This window comes from Tiliqua scincoides, chromosome 8, assembly GCF_035046505.1.
Source record: "Tiliqua scincoides isolate rTilSci1 chromosome 8, rTilSci1.hap2, whole genome shotgun sequence".
NCBI classification, from domain to species: Eukaryota; Metazoa; Chordata; class Lepidosauria; order Squamata; family Scincidae; genus Tiliqua; species Tiliqua scincoides.
In genome coordinates, this window is record NC_089828.1 from 41,498,444 (window position 1) to 41,516,883 (window position 18,440).

The window sequence follows — 18,440 nt, forward strand, 5'->3', positions numbered from 1 at the left end:
ACGGAACATACCAAGATCCAGGTCTACAGAGCTTGCGTCCTGAGTACACTTCGGTACTGCAGCGAGTCATGGACTCTTTGCTCACAACAGGAGAGGAAACTGAACGCTTTCCACATGCGCTGCCTCCGACGCATCCTCGGCATCACCTGGCAGGACAAAGTTCCAAACAACACAGTCCTGGAACGTGCTGGAATCCCTAGCATGTATTCACTGCTGAAACAGAGACGCCTGCGTTGGCTTGGTCATGTCGTGAGAATGGATGATGGCCGGATCCCAAAGGATCTCCTCTATGGAGAACTCGTGCAAGGAAAGCGCCCTACAGGTAGACTACAGCTGCGATACAAGGACATCTGCAAGAGGGATCTGAAGGCCTTAGGGATGGACCTCAACAAGTGGGAAACCCTGGCCTCTGAGCGGCCCGCTTGGAGGCAGGCTGTGCAGCATGGCCTTTCCCAGTTTGAAGAGACACTTTGCCAACAGTCTGAGGCTAAGAGGCAAAGAAGGAAGGCCCATAGCCAGGGAGACAGACCAGGGACAGACTGCACTTGCTCCCGGTGTGGAAGGGATTGTCACTCCCGGATTGGCCTTTTCAGCCACACTCGATGCTGTGCCGGAACCACCTTTCAGAGCGCGATACCATAGTCTTTCGAGACTGAAGGTTGCCAATACAAGTACAGGTATTTATATACCGCCTTTCTTGGTTGTCAGATTTCTCCTCAGACTTTAATTCAAGGCGGTTTACATAGGCAGGCAATACTAAATCCTAATAGGGATTTTTACAGTTGAAGAAGGTTCTGTCTTTCAAGAACTACAACATTTCAGATGGATCTTTTATTATCTGGTATTACATTCTGGCCTCCATTTTCCTCCCACACAGGCTGACAGCGGCCAAAGAGCAGGTGGAATAACTCAGCATAACTCAGCTAGGCTTGTCAGCTGCTTCAAGGTCTCGCAGTTCACGGCGCCGGTGGCCTTGAACTGGCGACCTTCGGATGTTATCTTCAGGCAAATGGAGGCTCTACCCTCTAGACCAGACCTCCTGCCCTCCAGACCTCTTCAGCCTAGAAAAGAGACATCCGAGGGAGGACATGATTGAGACATACAAAATTATGCAGGGGATGGACAGAGTGGATAGAGAGATGCTCTTTACACTCTCACATAACACCAGAACCAGGGGACATCCACTAAAATTGAGTGTTGGGAGAGTTAGGACAGACAAAAGAAAATATTTCTTTACTCAGCGTGTGGTTGGTCTGTGGAACGCCTTGCCACAGGATGTGGTGACGGCATCTGGCCTGGACACCTTTAAAAGGGGATTGGACAATTTTTGGAGGAAAAATCCATGAAGGGTTACAAGCCATGATGCATATGTGCAACCTCCTGATTTTAGAAATGGGCTATGTCAGATGCAAGGGAGGGCACCAGGATGCAGGTCTCTTGTTATCTGGTGTGCTCCCTGGGGCATTTGGTGGGCCGCTGTGAGATACAGTAAGCTGAACTAGATGGGCCTATGGCCTGATCCAGTGGGGCTGTTCTTATGTTCTTATGTTGTGCTTTGACCAAAGTCATATATGCGGTCCATCCTTAAGTGAAAGGTCATTAAGCAATGCACTTCTGTACCTTTGATCTTGGCATACTTGTTTTCTTGTGCATAGATCAGTGTTTCTCAAACTTTTTAGCACCAGGACCCACTTTTTAGAATGACAAATCTGTCAGGACCCACCACAAGTGATGTCATTAACCTGGAAGTGACGTCATGGCTGGAAGTGACATCATCAAGCAAGAAAATTTTTTAACATATCCCCCCAATATGACAAAATCAAATCAAGTAACTAAACTAAAAGTCTACAACAAGTATAAATTTAAACATTTATTTAAAATAAAGCACCCTCCTAACCCCCCAAGCAGTTGCTTACCTATGACTAAGCCCCATTGAGTATCATTGTTAAAAGTATGTACATAGTAGCTTGTTCAAAGTACAGGTCTGTCACATTTCCCCAAATGCAGTCACATACCATGGGAGCATCAAGTCTAATAAATACATATTGAAATAAATGGGGACCCACCTGAAATTGGCTCACGACCCACCTAGTGGGTTCCAACCCACAGTCTGAGCAACACTGGAATAGATCTCTATTATGTATGAAGAAGCATTCAGGCTACAATCCTATCCACACTTTCTTGGAAGTAAACCCCATTGACTATGATGGGATTTACTTCTGAGACATGCATAGACTAAGACCTGATTAGAATGCATAGATTAAGATTAGATGCATAGACTAAGACCCTTAGACCTGATTGCCTGTCAACCTGCCTCTGGCCGACAGAGGGCACCCGCGCTCCCGTCGCCTTGGCAACCCCGCGGCGCGGTCGCGCGCGAGGTCCCGCCTCCGTCGCTCATCCCCGCTTCGCTATTGGCTCGCGCGGCCGCTTGACGGACAGGAGTGGAAATCACGGCCCGATTGGTTGGGGAGGTCGCCCGTCTTTTGTCCCCATCACCCTGGAGCGTGTGTGTGAGAAAGAGAGAGGAGGGGGTTTCCGCTTCCGGTGTGGAGGCGGAGAAGCGAAAGGGAGACGCTCAGGGGAGGGGGGGCCGAGCCGAACCGAGTCTGGCCGAGCGCGGAGGCGGCTCCTGCCTTGGAGGGACGGCGAGTGCGAGGAGGCCCCCAGCCATGAGGAGGCGGCGGGCGGTGGAGGAGCCCTGAGGGGAGCCAGGCCGGGCGCAGACCGCGAGAGGGAGGCAGGCCGGGCCCAGCCATGGACAACCAGGTGAGGAGGAGGGGCTGCTGCTGCTCCCGCTCAGAGCGCCCCTCAGGAGGCCGCGGGGGGGCCGGCTCTGTGGGAGGTCTGTGTGGCCCCTCCCCCACAGGGTGGGCGAGGCCTGGTTGGCCCCGCCCCCTACTTCTCCCTAAGGCTGCCAGTTGCTCTGGGCCCTCGTGGCAGGGACCTGCCTGGGGAGAGGGGGGCGAGCTCAGGTGGCTGTGGAAGCTTGGCAGCCCCTTCTTCCCTCCGGGGGGCGGGTGTCTGTCTGAGGGAGGAGGCTGCTCCTGGGAGCCCTGCTCCTCCTCTCCTCACTGGCTGACTGCCAGGTGCTAGTGCTTTGCAGGGGAGGCAGAGCCTCCCCACCGGAGCCCATTGAAAAGCACCGCTGCTGTGGGAGGCACCCAAGCACTTGTGGGTGCTTGGGTGCCTCCCACAGCGGTGGTGCTTTTCGATGGGCTCCGGTGGGGAGGCCTCCCCTGCCCCTCCTACCCACTACACCTCCCTGGTCCTTTTGCCTTTCTCTCAACACACCTCCTTCCTTTTCCTTCCTCTGACACTGCATAAGAGCATGCCAACATTGAGGTAGAGAAGGGGGCTTCTCTGGTTGTCTCTCAGAGCACAGCCCCTTCCTCCTCCCCCATGGTGAGGGATGTACAGGGTGACCAGTTACAATGGAGGACAGAGTGCCTAAACCAGGAGTGTTAAATTTATACAGCAGGCCGGATAGCATTCATGGTACCTGCTGAGAGCTGGAAGTGATGTCATGAGGCAGGAAATGATGTCATTAAACAGGTCAAAACCAGAAATAATGATAATAAGAGAGATGTATAGGGTGACCAGTTACAATGGAGGACAGAGTGCCTACCCCTGCGTTGTCAACCTCATTTAATACAGTGGGCCGAACAGTGTTCATCATGCCTGCTGAGAGTCGGAAGTGATGTCATGAGGCAGGAAGTGATGTCATTAAACAGGTCAAAACCAGAAATAATAGTTGTTATTATTATATCCAGATTACATGAATCACGGTTGTAAACTGGTGTTTGAGCAATTGATACAAGTCTCAGCCTGAGACCTAAGTGTCAAATAGGTATCAGTGCAGTATTATTATTATTATTATTATTATTATTATTATTATTATTATTATATTTTTGCACAGTTAAAACCAGAAATGTCATTATTATATTTTCACAGTCATGTTGTTTTTTGACTGGCTTTTGTTTGTATCCACCTATCGAGTCCTTCCCAGGCAGCTAGGATAGGTAGCTATTTTTTGTCTTCATAATGTTGTGTTGCAAGTACCACTGAAGTATATGCGCTGTTTCTAGTAATGCGGCCTTTTGTAATTGACTGGTGGTGCTTGTACTCATCCCGATGGTGTCCAAGTGCTTCTCCAGGTGTTTCAGGATAGCAACCAAGGCCCCTACGACTATTGGGTTTACTTTTGCTTTCTTCTGCCACAGTTTTTCCATTTCTATTTGTAGGTCTTTATACTTGGTGATTTTCTCCAGTTCTTTATTTTCTACTCTACTGTCACTAGGTACTACAATGTCTACTATCTCGACTTTCTTATCCTCCTTATCAGTGATGGTGATGTCTGGTGTGTTGTGTGGCAGACATTTGCTGATTTGTATTCTAAAATCCCAGAGCACTTTGACTTCTTCTTCTTCTTCATCATCATCATCATCATCATCATCATCATTATTATTATTATTATTATTATTATTATTATTATTATTATTATTATTAACAGTGTTTATATACTGCTTTTCAACAAAAGGTTCACAAAAGCGGTTTACAGATAAAATCAAACAACTAACAGCTCCCTGTCCCAGAAGGGCTTACAATCTAAAAATAAGAACACTCTGTTCTCGTGTAGGAACTCATTGGCTGCAAATGACAGAAGAGAAAAATATACAAATCTTGGTCATATTTCATGATGTTGGAGAGCCCAGTTATCATGTTTCAGCATGACACCTCAGCAGTGCTCAGCAGTTGAGAGCCCACGGGCCAGATAAAAAGCTTCTGCAGGCCGCATTCGGTCCCCAGGCCTTATGTTTGACACCCCTGGCCTATACCTTTAACCACTCTAGAGAAGAGGGAACTTCAACAGATGCAACTCAGTGTGGAAGGGCTTGGAAAGCTGAGCCTACCAACATTTCCACTTCTCTACAAAAGTTACAGATATAGGCACCCTGTCCTCCATTGCATCTGGTCACCCTGGGGATGAATCTATCAGGAGTGGAAAGGTGCAGGTTTCTTCACACAAGGGTTTGGCTTGGAGAGGGTGAGGTCTACTTATGCCCTGCAACACTGGTTCAAAACCTGTGGTCCGTGGACCCTGAGAAGTGTCAGGGACCCACACGTGGTCCACAAGACCCTGAGAAGTGGTCCGCAAGAAATAAAATAACCTTGGATCACTTCCAGTGTCTTGCTGAGTGAGCACTCCCTAACGGACCATCGAGGAGAGTGGAGAATGGACTGAAATGCTGGGGGGAGTGCCTATTTGAGAGATGCTTCCCCATGGACCACCAGAAAGGGTGGAAAACAGATTGCCCACAACTGGCGTTGCATGTGGTTCATGACAGTTCCAGTTTTTGACTCAGTAGTCCACAGGCTCCTAAAGGTTGGGAACCACTGCCCTAAAAACTAGGATGAAAAGGAAGTATTGGAGTGTGGTTGTGAGGCTCAGAACTAGATGGCCCTTTGCTGTATGAGGAGAATAGGAGCGACTTGTTTTATGACTACTTTCTTAAACTGCTGAGGATCTTCTCAGCCCCTCTGCTGAATTACATAAGCGGAGAAGTAAGAATATCTGTATGTGCACACACTCCAGTTGCATTGTCTTTATGAGTATATGCAACTGATTTATCAAGAATAGAATCATATGCACAGGTTCATGTTATAGACACTTGTGCAACTTTGGCCATATATTATATAAATATTTAAATGTGTACGAGTTGTGCATTTTTGTATATATAATCACATAGTGTAAAGTTAGTGTATCGTTTTTATATAATCTGCATATACGTGTGCATATATGCATGTTTATATGTTTATAATAGATAGAAAAGGAACCACACAGACTTGGTGGTTCCGATTGCATAGGCGTGTTCATTAAGTGGACTGATTGCATAGGCGTGTTCATTACTTAATGATGGCAACATCAAACCATAACTTGGATGGTGAATGGGGCAGTGCTTCCTTTAACAATGCAGTCAGGCTGTTGGTATTTCTTTTAAAAAATGCAGTGTTTGTCAACAGTGCACATCACAGACATTGAGAAGTGGTTCAGACATCATTCTTTTGCACTGAAATGATTGTACAGTTAATCAGTGGTAGCTAAATGTATGTGAGCAGTCTCTATTTAAGATCACTGCATTTTTAGTTAATGTGAGAATTTACAGTTGATTCTGTCTCATAAGTCATCAGTGAATGGTGCAGATGCCAAATAATGACTGTACCTGTCAACAAGCCCCTGATGGAACTGGATCATCTTTTATATGCACCCACTACTACTATAATATTCTTCTGAGTGGGTGTGATGTGACTGCTCTAGCCCGCACATGTGTACTTATTATATACTTTTGTGTGTATATCAGCCCTGGTTGTTCTCTGAAGTTGCCTTTTTGCAATACAAGCAGAAGAGAGAAGGAGAACTGCCCTTCCTGTCTCATATTATTGGATATTCTTTTCTTGGAATTGGCCCAGGGTGGGTGGGTGATGATAATTCAGGCACCAAAATGTGAAGTTTGGTTGTCTGTTGTGTAACAAAACTTGGTGAATGCCTTAGGGCAAGTTGCAGGCACTCAGCCCAGTTGGTCTTGCAGCATGACAACCTACACAGAGGAGGCAGCACAAACTGTATCAGGAAAACATTCTCTAAAGCAGTGTTTGCCAAACTGTGGGCTACCTGTGGGTCATGAGCGGTTGGTCACAAAAGGTTTGTGAAACATTAAAAAAAAACTTTGCAAGCACCTTTGCCCAGTTTGCAAAAGAAAATTGTTAGCTGAATGCTAAACTGTGGTAAGACGTAATCTTCATATCCCCAAATTAAAATGACACATTTTCCTATTTTCTCTAGTAATTTTAATGCCATAGATCACATGCTAACTTGATCTTTTGTCTGGCCTGAAAATCCCTAACTTCACTTCTTGCTTCCTAGTTCAGCCTTCTGGGAACCCTGGAATGACCAAAGGTTTGGGGGAACAATCTAGAGCAGGGGTGGGCAAACATATTGGCAGGAGGGCCAAATCATCTCTCTGACACTGTGTCAGGGGCTGGGGAAAAATTAACTTGCGTATAAAATTTGAATAAATTTATATAAATAAATAGAGATGGAAATAATATGAATGAATGAATTTAACTGAGCTTATTTATAATACGCATGAGAACTATAATACAGGCATGTAGAATCACGTGAGAACTATGAACTGTTTGCCACACAACTCTTGTGCAGTGAAAACATACAGACCAAGCCAGAAACACATGGAGACATAAGTTGTTCAGAGGTAGTGGGGGTGGGGTTAAAATAATGCCCAGGAAAAAGCAGAAAACACATGGAGACATGAATTGATGCACTTAGGGCAATTATGGATGTGCTTTCAGATTACATGCAGACCAAGCCAGAAAAGTGAAGGGAGGTATAAATCCTGAGCACGCACCTCCACAGGTCCAGGCCAGTGTGGGCTCCAACAGTCTCCAACGAGCCACAGGCTCATTGGAGACTGGGGGCTCCCTGCAGCTGAATTGGGGGTCCCCAAAGACCGCAAATGACCTATGGAGTGGGGTTTACCCACTCCTGGTCTAGAGATTAGGGAATGTCTACACACACACATACTTTATATGTAAGGGCTCTAGCAACCTTGGGAACCCTAACAATAATAATAATAAAACTATTTTTTTCTAAATTAAAAAAGATATCTAGAAAGAAATAGTTTTATGTATTATTATTTTATATGTATGTATTATGTATGTATTATTATTATTTCTTTCTAAATTAAAAAAGAGATCTAGAAAGAGTTTTATGTATTATTATTGTTAGGGTTCCCAAGGCTGCTAGAGTGAATTGCAATAGATTGTTGTTTTTAAATGTGGGTCCCAGTGCTAAAAGGGTTGGGAACCACTGCTCTAAAGCACATTTAATGTGGTTTGACATTATATTCAGTTTCAGAGTTCTATGTGGAAATTATTTTTAATGGAATAACTTGTGACAGTGTAAAGACAACACAAAGTGGTGTTTGTATAAAACATTTTCAATCTTCCCAGGTCAATAGAGAGTGGTGTCTCATTTCTTTATGTGAAAGTGAAACCAACATGTATCTCAGTTTGAGTTTTACTTTCACATGCAGTTCAAGATGAAACAAGAATTTTCACTTTGGCTGTGCAAGTCAAACGTCAAAAGTGGACAGAATCAATAACTTGATTTTTGATGTAGACTGTGTGTATTTGGATTATATTTTACCTCCCCCATTCACAAATTAGGGCTGTGTGTGTATGTCGCATAGAAGCATGGTATTTCATACCTCCTAGAGCAAAGTTATTTGCCACAAGTTAATTGAAACTCTCTAGTTTACCTTATTTATATCCATTTACCATGTTGCGATATTTCATAAATCTAATTAGTGTTTTTAGAAAGGAGAGGTTTTCTGTGGGGAAACGTTTAACAATAGAAGATTTCCCGCCCCTTATCACTGTTCATTGAAATATCCCATTCAGCTCTTTGTTGAACACTTTGGTTTTTGGCAAGAGAGAAATAATATACTCAAGATAAAACATCCAGTGTACATTCAGATTACACATTTACCCTGCATTAGTTATTCTTCAGAGAGCATAACAAAGGTGCAAAGCACTGTATATATGAAGCAGTTCTTTAGAGGGAGATATCACTGAAAATTTTAAATATTGAGCTATTTATACATAGCATAAGCAGCATGTAGAAATGACAGGAAAGAACTCCAGTGAAACAGAGTAGAGGAATAAATGTTGTGATTGAATTTGAGGTTTGACTGGCATTTCTAGGACAGTCTGGTTGTGGTCCTGTACCAGACTGATCCATTAAGACATTTCCTCTCGTTCCTGCTGAAAGAGCTTTGGAATTCCTGAATCGTGTACATTTGAGTTCAATATATGAGTGGACAATCTGCCTTTCAAGGAAACTTCTCTGCTCTTTGCTACTTTTCTTATTGATAAACCCCCATAAGTTTCATGGTTTCCCACATGCAGTTTGAACGCAACTGGAAAATACATTGGGTGGACAAGAATATCTTGTTTTATAAAAGTGACATTTAAAGCAAAACTTATCTACAAAATAATGTGTCTCTCCCTTTCTTCAGGAAGCATTTTAGTTTTACATAATAATGATCTGTTGAATAGGAGCTTGATAGACAACCACCATTTGGTGAAATTCAGATACATATTTAAGCTGTAGTTAAGCTGTGTCTTGCAGATAAAGTCATACTGTCTTGTCTGTATGGACCAGTATCCTACCATGAAACTCCACTGAACACTGTTCTTCCCCTTGTAGTGCACAGTCCAGGTGAAGTTGGAGCTGGGACACCGTGCCCAGCTGCGAAAGAAACCGACCACAGAGGGGTTCACCCATGACTGGATGGTGTTTGTGCGTGGCCCAGAACAGTTTGAGATTCAGCACTTTGTGGAGAAGGTGGTCTTTCGGCTACATCAGAGCTTCCCTAAACCGAAACGTGGTGAGTTTGTGTGAACTTGTGCAATCAGAAACAAACTGGCTTGTGATTCCCTTTACACAACAGGAGATTTGTTCAAATGCATGTCTTCTGGCCTTCCTGGAAGCATCTATATGGCTGCTTTAGAAATGTAATGGTGCATTTGATAAGACATTTGATCTGCTCCAGCAAAACCGGTCATATGTTCTGTGCCTGTCCTGTATCTTGGGGAGAAGATACAGTATCTCTCTTTTTTGTCCTCTGGTTTCCCACTCTGGAATACATGTAGGATCTGAAAACCCTGAATACAGGATGTGACTGTCCTAGACTCCTGTGATTTTGTGCATAGTGGTTTGAAAATGTCTTCTGCCTGGCTTGTTTAGAAAAAACCTTATGGAGTCTCTCATAAATGGAAGAATGTATTTTCAGAGAAATGTGCACATCATAATCCAGGGATCTGGAAAAGCTGTGAAGGGCCATTTCTCCTGCTGGTGTTTGTCATCAGCCCCTGGGTCCATCTGAAGTTTTCTTTTTCAGGATAAAAAGGAAACTTCCATCAAATGGCAACAGTTGTCTATTTTGTACTGTTCTTTTAGAGAGCTTCTCATTTAGTAGTACTCTTCACAAACATGCTTCTAAATTAGGTATACTCATGGAGGCAAAGAGCAAGGGACTTGCATACGATCCCTAGTTGCCAGACTAACCTGTTTTGTTTTGTTTCTGGTCCTTATGTTTGCTCTCTAGGTTAATGCTTTTACTGCTTGCTTTTTCAGTTTGCAAAGAGCCTCCTTACAAAGTGGAGGAGTCTGGCTATGCTGGCTTCATTATGCCCATTGAGGTCTACTTCAAAAATAAGGTATTGTTTCACTTTCTTCTTTTCCCTTTCTACCTTCCCATGCTCCAGTTAAGTTTTCATTTCTTTAAAGCAGTGTTTCTCAAACTGTGGGTCGGGACCCACGAGGTGGGTCACGAGCCAATTTCAGGTGGATCCCCATTCATTTAAATATTTTATTTTTAATATATTAGACTTGATGCTGCCATGGGATGTGACTGCATTTGGGGAGATCTTTTAACAGGCTACTATGTATATGCTTTTAACGTGATAGTTAATGGGGCTTACTCCTGGGTGAGTGTAGGTAGGATTGTAGCCTAGGATTGTTAAAAATTTCCCTGCTTGATTATGTCACTTCTGGTCACTTCCGGTGGGTCATGACAAGATTCTCATTCTAAAAAGTGGGTCTCAGTGCTAAATATGTGAGAACCACTGCTTTAAAGCAAGTGTGACCAACCAGTAGCCCAGCAGTTTCCAAACTTACAATGTTTGTGACACCCTGTTCTCCAGGGCACCACTATCTTGGATCACATGATATTAGTGTGATCCAGGATGGCTGTGCCCAGTAGGGCTGGATAGAAGAGGCCACTGGGGACATCCTGCTGTGCTCCTGTGAGTTTGCTGCAGTGCCACAGGGTGCCATGGCATTCAGTTTGGGAACCACGTCAGTAGCCTATAGGCCAGATCTGACCCCACCAAGCTTTAATCAAGCTTGTGGGTAAAAAGCATGTGGATTGCAGTTTTCACTGGTAAAACAGCAGTGAACCTGTGTGCGTTTTTCATTTAAATTGTAGTGTTTTGGACTCGTGCATTCTTGAAATGCAAAGTCAAAACCATAGTGCCTCCTGAAAATGCTTGCGAAAGAAAAAGAGTTTGCAAAATGGTCCACGTTGCAGTTAACATATTTCTCTTAAGCACATTTGTTTTGTAGTTCTGTCCCCGCACTGATTACCTCGTGCCATCCAAATGCACTTCCTTGGACTTACAAATCTCCTACTGCTGGGAGCTGCTAACTATATGAGTGAACCAGATTTTTAGAGGGGAAGAAATTATTTTGAAGCGCCCCCCCAGCCAGTATATGCAGGATACAGTTGTCCACAAGAATGCATTCACAGTTCATTCCTATCCTATCCTGTGTTTATGGTTTTCCACTGATATTTGTTGATTCACCAGCTGCACCTTTTTTTGAATAAGCCTGATCTTGTCACAGTTTTCTATGCCTTGAAAACATCTATGCCCTGAAAAGTGGTTGACTAACTGGCATCTGTTGAATGGATCATTTTTTGCCATTTCTTCAAAATGTTAACTGGCTGCGTCTGTGTTTCCAAGCTGACTTTGACCTATAAAGCTTTAATCCTCTGGGATCTAAGTTATTTGAAAAACCATATCCTACCATATAAAGCAGACCAGATTTTAAAATCTACAAATGAAGTCCTGCACCAGGTGCCCCCAGCTTCAGAGATGAGCAGGGTATGTCCTGTGACAGCAATCAGGTTGTGGAACCACTTCCCCTTGTACCTGTCCTCACAAAATTTGTTGAGTGTCTAGTTTGTATGCTTGTTAGGTTTCTTTTTGTGGTGATTGGTTGTTTATGGCTCTGCATTCTATATACAGGTCCAACCTTGTTATACACAGATTTTTTACACACAGATTTGACTCAGCACGAATGGCCACTGCAAATAAGAAGGAATGTGCTGATTCCTGGAGAAGGGGAAAAATGCATCCCTTTAAAATACTTTTCTTACTCCTGTAGAGATTTTTATCTCAACACGATAAGAAGGGCCCTTTAGATTAAAGGAAAACAGTCCTTTACAATAGTTAGAGAGAGGGCAGCCAGCTGACAATCCATCAGTCATTCTCTCTCCAAGCAACCCCCTCCTTTCTACCTGAACAGGTGATGGAAAGATAACACAGGCCTGCAAAATTAAGGGTCAGAAACGTTTTTCCCAAACTTTATGGTGGTTTGATATGAATTTGGGGTGCTGTTTCCAAAAATGGCATCCGTTTTGCCCTATCACGTCTAGTTTTGGAGATCTAGTATAGCCTCATTAGTGAATGGTTCAAGCAGCTTTCCCATGAGGAAGCCATGGTGTAGGGCAAAGCGGATGCCATTTTTGGAATTGGCACCCCAAATATACCCAGGAATTGGTGTAATGGTTAAGGAAGCAAAATGTTTGTTGGCCTGTGTAATTCTTTCTAAGCACCTGGAGAGAGACTAATTGTTGGATTGTAGTCTTAATGACTCTGTCTTAACATCACAAAGGGCAGCAAGGCTGTTTTTAAATCACCTGAGCAAAGGGACTTTATTTTTTAAATTGATTTGCTATAGTGTGATTTTTGCCATTCACATGAGTTCTGGGAACAGAACCCTCCAGAATAATGAGACTCAACCTGTACTCTGTTCTGTACTAGCTTTGTTGTCCTTTAATATTATCATAACCTGCCAGGAACCCAATTGTGAGAAGGCAGGATGCAATTTTTACCTAATAAATATTAACCTTATATGCTTCATGAGAACTTCTCTGCTTGCTTTCAGGAGGAACCGAAGAGAGTTTGCTTTACATATGACCTTTTCCTTAACCTGGAGGGGAATCCACCTGTCAATCACCTGCGCTGTGAGAAACTAACCTTCAACAACCCCACCAAGGAGTTCCGCCGCAAATTAATCAAGGCTGGAGGGGTGAGTAGTCAAGGTGTCCACATTCACATTCTGCATGGTCTGTGAGAAAGTGATTATTGTTTTTACAGTTCTGTTTACCCTGAAAATCAGCCTGAAAACACCTCTAGGAAACTGGAAGCAACTTCCAGTTCATGCCCACAACTTCTATTCGCATCTGGGAGGTGATCGCAGGCGTGGGGAGGCCCATGGCCCACTTCATTGAACTCTCTGTGCCTCAGAATGCCTCCAGAAGTGAAACAAAAGTCATGGACGCAAACCAGAAGTTGCTTCCGGCTGATTCCTGCAGGTGTTCTGAGATGCAGGGCAGCCAGTAGAGTGAGTCGTGGGTCTGGTGCGAACTCCAGAGCCTCTGTCTGTTTTTTGTGGTATCCTCATAGTTTTCCTGTAGAGATTGGGAATTTCTGATATGTACACATGGACCAGAGAATCCCTGTGACTTCTGAACAGAGACAATTAGGTGTTGAATGTCTAGTGTTTATAACTACTTTGTTCTTCCTTCCTAGATGCTGGTAATGCCAGAAGGTGCAGAAACTGTGTCCAGGCCCAGTCCTGATTACCCCATGTTACCCACAATACCGCTATCTGCCTTTTCTGATCCTAAGAAGACCAAACCGTCCCATGGGTCAAAGGTGGGTTGCTTTAGAGCGGTGTTTCCTAACCTGGGTTCACAACTTCCCAGGGTAGGCGTTCATGTCTGGGACGCTACCAGCTTAAGAAGCGTAGCGACCCAACCAGGGACCCATAGGTGCCATTAGTATGGCATTTCTGGGGTCTCACCGCTGCCAAACACAGGTAAGTAAAAAGATTTTTTTAACTGGTCAGCGATTGTAAGAACCCAGAAGTGCCATACTCACGGCACCTACAAGTCCCTGATCGGGTCGCTACCTGCCTACTGTGCGTAGCCCCTGACAAAAGGTTGGGAACTGCTGTTTTAGAGAAAGGAAATGACAGAGGTTGCATTTTCAGGTGTATTTGTACAGCCCTAGAGTCAAGAAACTTGCTTTAAAAAAATACTGGTTCCATGTACCATATAATAGCACTCCAGTGAAAGCCTATCATTATTCTGTAGAAACAAGAATTCAGACCAGCCTTCTGCCCAGAATCTCTGCACAGGAAGTAATGGCCCACTGCATTTCCATTCCTGTGTTTGGTCTCCACATGTGACAAAAATGAGTAGTACTAAGTTCTGCACATATCAAAGAACAAAAGGAAAAGGTAACCCAGGTCAGGTAACTGCCCTTGGTCAGGAAAGTGTAAGGATCTGCCTCCGGAGCTGCACTTAAAATCGCAGTTGCAGTATAATCACTAGCCTTCCTTACATATATTTGAACATATATTTGAAAGGCTATGAATAGGCATCATCTTATTGCTTTTTATCCACAATTGATTGGGAATATGATTTCCAATCAGATCAGTGCTTGATGTTGATACTGAACCCTCTTGACATTCAGTGTTTTATTCTCAAGTTCTAGCAGTCTTCCAAAGAAAATCCAAAATCGTAGACCAACAGGAGTGTCACCTTGTCCCCAAGTTAAATTCTTCATGTTGTCACAGTCATGTTGGCATCCTTCAGTCTCAGAAGACTATGGTATCGCGCTCTGAATAGTGGTTCTAGAACAGAGTGTCCTCTCCAGTGTGCGAAGCCTGGGTAAAGTAGTTATGTAGGATAGACTGTTACCCATGCAGCAAATCCCCCCTCTCCACGTCGCTGAAATGGTCCAATGGAAAGGCAGAAGCCAATACGGTTGGTTCCAGCGGTGTCACAGGAGTTGCCAGAACGTGACTGTGTTCAGCCATGAACTGCCTCAGGGACTCCGGCTCCTGATTTTGCCTCGAGGTTGACTCCTGAAGCCTTTTCCATAACTGGATGTAGCCACAAGGCAGTGGAGGTTGGGATCAGAGTTTTCCTTCTCTCAGATGAGCTGCCTTCCCAGGCTGACGAGTCCCATCTACCCGGTGGCTGTTTAGTCGCCTCTTACGACAAGTTCAGCCAAACTGAGGGCCTATTCTTATCCCCATCCCCCAGGGAAGAGAGGCTGTAAAGGGCAAGGAAGCTTCCTTCTGTAAATGGAAGTTTTGCTCTAATGAGGAGAGTAAAAGGGGACATAAACTGTGGCAAAAGAAATGTATGAAGGTGATACAGCAGGCCAAGAGAGACTATGGGCACAATCCTAACCCCTTTTGTCAGTGCTTTCCAGCACTGACTTAAGGGCAATGCAGCTCTGAGGTAAGGGAACAAACATTCCCTTTACTTTGAGGAGGCCTCCGTGAGTGACACCCAACTGCAGGATGCAGCACACGTTCTACTGGCACAGCTATGCTAGTGCTGGAAAGAGTCCCATCTACCCGGTGGCTGTTTAGTTGCCTCTTACAACAAGTACAGCCAAACTGAGGGCCTATTGTTATCCCCCAGCCCCCAGGGGTATCACAGTATCTTGTCCCTAAACCTGTTTGCCTCTCAAAGTAATAGAAAGAAGAAAGAATGGGAGTGAATGAACTCTTTTTTTCTGACACTTACATAGGTTTGAAGGCTGAAGTGTGCTTACACGCACCCTCCCGTTAACTTTTTTTCTAGGATCAACTCTCATCCTTCTCAGATGTCTTTCCTTCACTTACCATTCCTTTTTTGCTCTTTCTAATTTGTCAGTATCTTTCTTGAAGACCCTGCGTCTTCAAATGCATTTGGTTTGCTCCACAATGCAAATGCAATACCATAAGTTTGGTCTTCTGTGCTCTGAAATTCCAAGCCACCCCTTGTTTGTAGTGAAATAGCCAAGAATTCTTCTGTTTTGGGATTTTCTTTTCACTTCTGTCTGTTTTTTGTTGGCATTTAGGAGGTGAACAAAGATGGCAGTAAAACCTCTAAGCCTCACAAGGTGACTCGGGAGCACAGGGAGAGGCCTAGAAAAGACTCAGAGAGCAAAAACTCCTCCCGAGACCTTGAAAGAGAGCCAAGCAAGCCTGTGAAGGATTCCTCAAGAAAGCCCACTGAGAACAAGGTGCCCAAGGAGGAGAAGCCCCTCCCAAAAGCTGCTTTCAAGGAGCCCAAGCTGGCTCTGAAAGAGCCCAAGATGGAGAGTACATCTCCAAAAGGTGGGCCTCCTCAACCAGAACTGAAGCCTTCCAGCAAGAGGCCTTCCACAGTGGAGTCACCAAAACCTAGTGCCAAAAAACCCAAGAAGAGCAGCTCCAAAGGGGCCAAGACTGTCCCAGCCACATCCCCTCGGACCTCATCTTATGCTGAGAAGAAGCCAGCCAAGGAAAAGCCCAGCACCAAAGCAGAGAAGGTGAAACCGGAGAACGAAGCCAAGGCTATCAAAAAGCCCCTGGAGGTGGCAGCAGTGGAGGAGTCAAATTCGGAGGATGAAGCTTCTCTGAAATCAGAGGTGAGGGGACTGCTGTTTACCCATGAGATCAGGTGGGCTGTTTTGATTAGATTCATGTCAGATTGTGCCCATTAGGAATAGAGGTGGTTAAGGGGATTGGTTCTGAAGTCCTGCTGTTCAGGTTTGGGATACTTGAACCTCATTCCTGCTTCTTTGTTTTTTTTCTCAGATGTTTTTCACAGACAGTGGGATTGTGGGGACTGCTGGCTAATTTTGATTAAGAAGCAGATCTTGGCATTAGTACAGGGTCTCTCTTGAGATATGCTGGCTTATTCCCACCATATTCCTAACTCCCGCTAACCGAGCAGAGAGGCTCCTCTTAAAGTGGTAGTCCTCTTATATTTAGCAAGGGAAGAGCAACTGTCCCTCTTCATCCCTGTACAGCTTCTTTTCCAGTTGACTGCTGGGGTGTGTTCTGCATCTTTTTAGATTGTGAACCTTTGGGACAAGGGTCTGCTTATTTATTTTGTGGTGTAAACCACTTGTGAACTTTTTTGTTGGAAAGTGGCATGTAAATATTTTTAATAATAATAATAATTTCTAGTAAGTTTGTGGCATGTCAGGTGAAATGCATGTAGTGCAGATAAACCCAAAGACAGATTGAAACAGTCAACCAGGTCTTCTAGGGAGGGAAGGGCCAGAGAACTGAATGTTCCTTTCCTCCAACTCCCCTTCTAGATTCAGAGCAGGAAAGGGAGATGGTTTAGCTGCTACATTTGGGTGAGTGCCTGACAGGTGCAGACCTAAAGCAAGTCTTTTACTTCTCCCATCAAACTTGAATTTGGAGGTGCACAGAAAGGGGCTTATTTCAGCTCTGTTTTTGTTGGTAACACTGAACAAAGCCAACGGTCCTCTTGCCCTGTGGTTCTCAAACTTTCAGGGAGTTTGAGGACCGCAGTCAGTGCCTACATGGGAGCAGGGAAGGCAGCGGGGGTGGGAGGAAGGCGGCGACGCAATCCCCAGGATCGTGTCGCTAAGGGGGCTGCAGGGACTGGCATTTACCCTGCTGTAGCCTCCTGGGGGTGCAGGGAGCCCTGCAGGGAGCTCTGCAAGACCCTCCGCAGGGCTCCCCAGCCTTCAGAAAGTGAAAGCGTAACGATTGCGCTCCGCTTCTGGTCTTGTGGAGACGGGGCGTGATTGCTACACTTTCACTTTTTGAAGGCTGGGGAACCCTGTGGAGGGTCATGCAGGGCTCCCTGCACCCCTGGGAGGTTGCAGCAGGGACTGGTAAGTAAATGCCAGTCACTGCAGCCCCCTTAGCGACACGATCCTGGGAATCGTGTTGCTGCTTTCCCCTGCCCCTTAAGGGGAAAGAGTCCAGGGCCCTCGGGCTGGGGGGGTCGTGATGTCCCAGTTTGAGAAGCCCTGCTCTAGCCTCATCACCACACCAAAGCTGGCGTGTTGCTTGCTTTGGCCAATATTTGGGAGGGATACTTTGCAAACATAGCAACTGGGTAAATTCCTACCCAGTTTTTTAACTCCAAACTAAAGAGGAAAGCTAGGGACAGTCTCTCCCCCAACCCCCTCCAAAGCCTGGAGCATTTTGGGAATGCAGCACAAGAGCAGAGTAGAGACCAAAGCGAGTCAGAATCTGTTCCGTTTTGCTCTAGACCTATAGCCCTGGCATGTGCTCACAGCTGTTCTTTTTGCTGCTACTTCAACTGAGCATTGGGACTTCAAATGAGGTCTAGAGCTGTGGTGTGTCTAATATTAAGGAAGGAGGTAGGGAGTAAAATGAGGTAGTATCCAGATCTTATAATAGCACTTATGGGAGCATGAAGAGGGATCTGTTTCCTTCTTGCTTCAGAAACCTTAGATGCCAACTGTGAGGCCCAATTTGTAAGTTTTTGCACCTGGATTTTTGCGCCCTTGCCTTTGTGTTAACTTTTCCAAAGTATTAACATCTATAGGTTTCTTCTTTTCCAAAATTGTATGAATAAGCCCTTTTTTACATTTTTGAAGTCTCAGTTATTTTCAGAGGAAATAAACAGCAGGCAAAGCAATCCTCTCCAGGTCCTCCCACCCAGTGTGTGAACAAGGAGAGAAAAATGGAGGTTGCAAAGAGAAGAGAAAAATGTAGCAAATGGAGAAAAAGGGAA

General features: G+C 44.8%; 1 protein-coding gene across 1 annotated transcript in view; it reads left to right on the top strand.

The window, feature by feature from the left end:
- Positions 1–2,563: 2,563 nt before the first annotated feature.
- Positions 2,564–18,440, top strand: part of MLLT1 (MLLT1 super elongation complex subunit) — a 37,150-nt gene continuing 21,273 nt past the window's right edge. The window contains exons 1-6 of the mRNA XM_066636205.1: positions 2,564–2,769; positions 9,287–9,467; positions 10,217–10,299; positions 12,812–12,955; positions 13,459–13,584; positions 15,790–16,341. Coding sequence (XP_066492302.1) covers positions 2,758–2,769; positions 9,287–9,467; positions 10,217–10,299; positions 12,812–12,955; positions 13,459–13,584; positions 15,790–16,341 — 1,098 coding nt within the window. The 5' untranslated portion in view covers positions 2,564–2,757. The remainder of the gene's footprint in view (positions 2,770–9,286; positions 9,468–10,216; positions 10,300–12,811; positions 12,956–13,458; positions 13,585–15,789; positions 16,342–18,440) is intronic.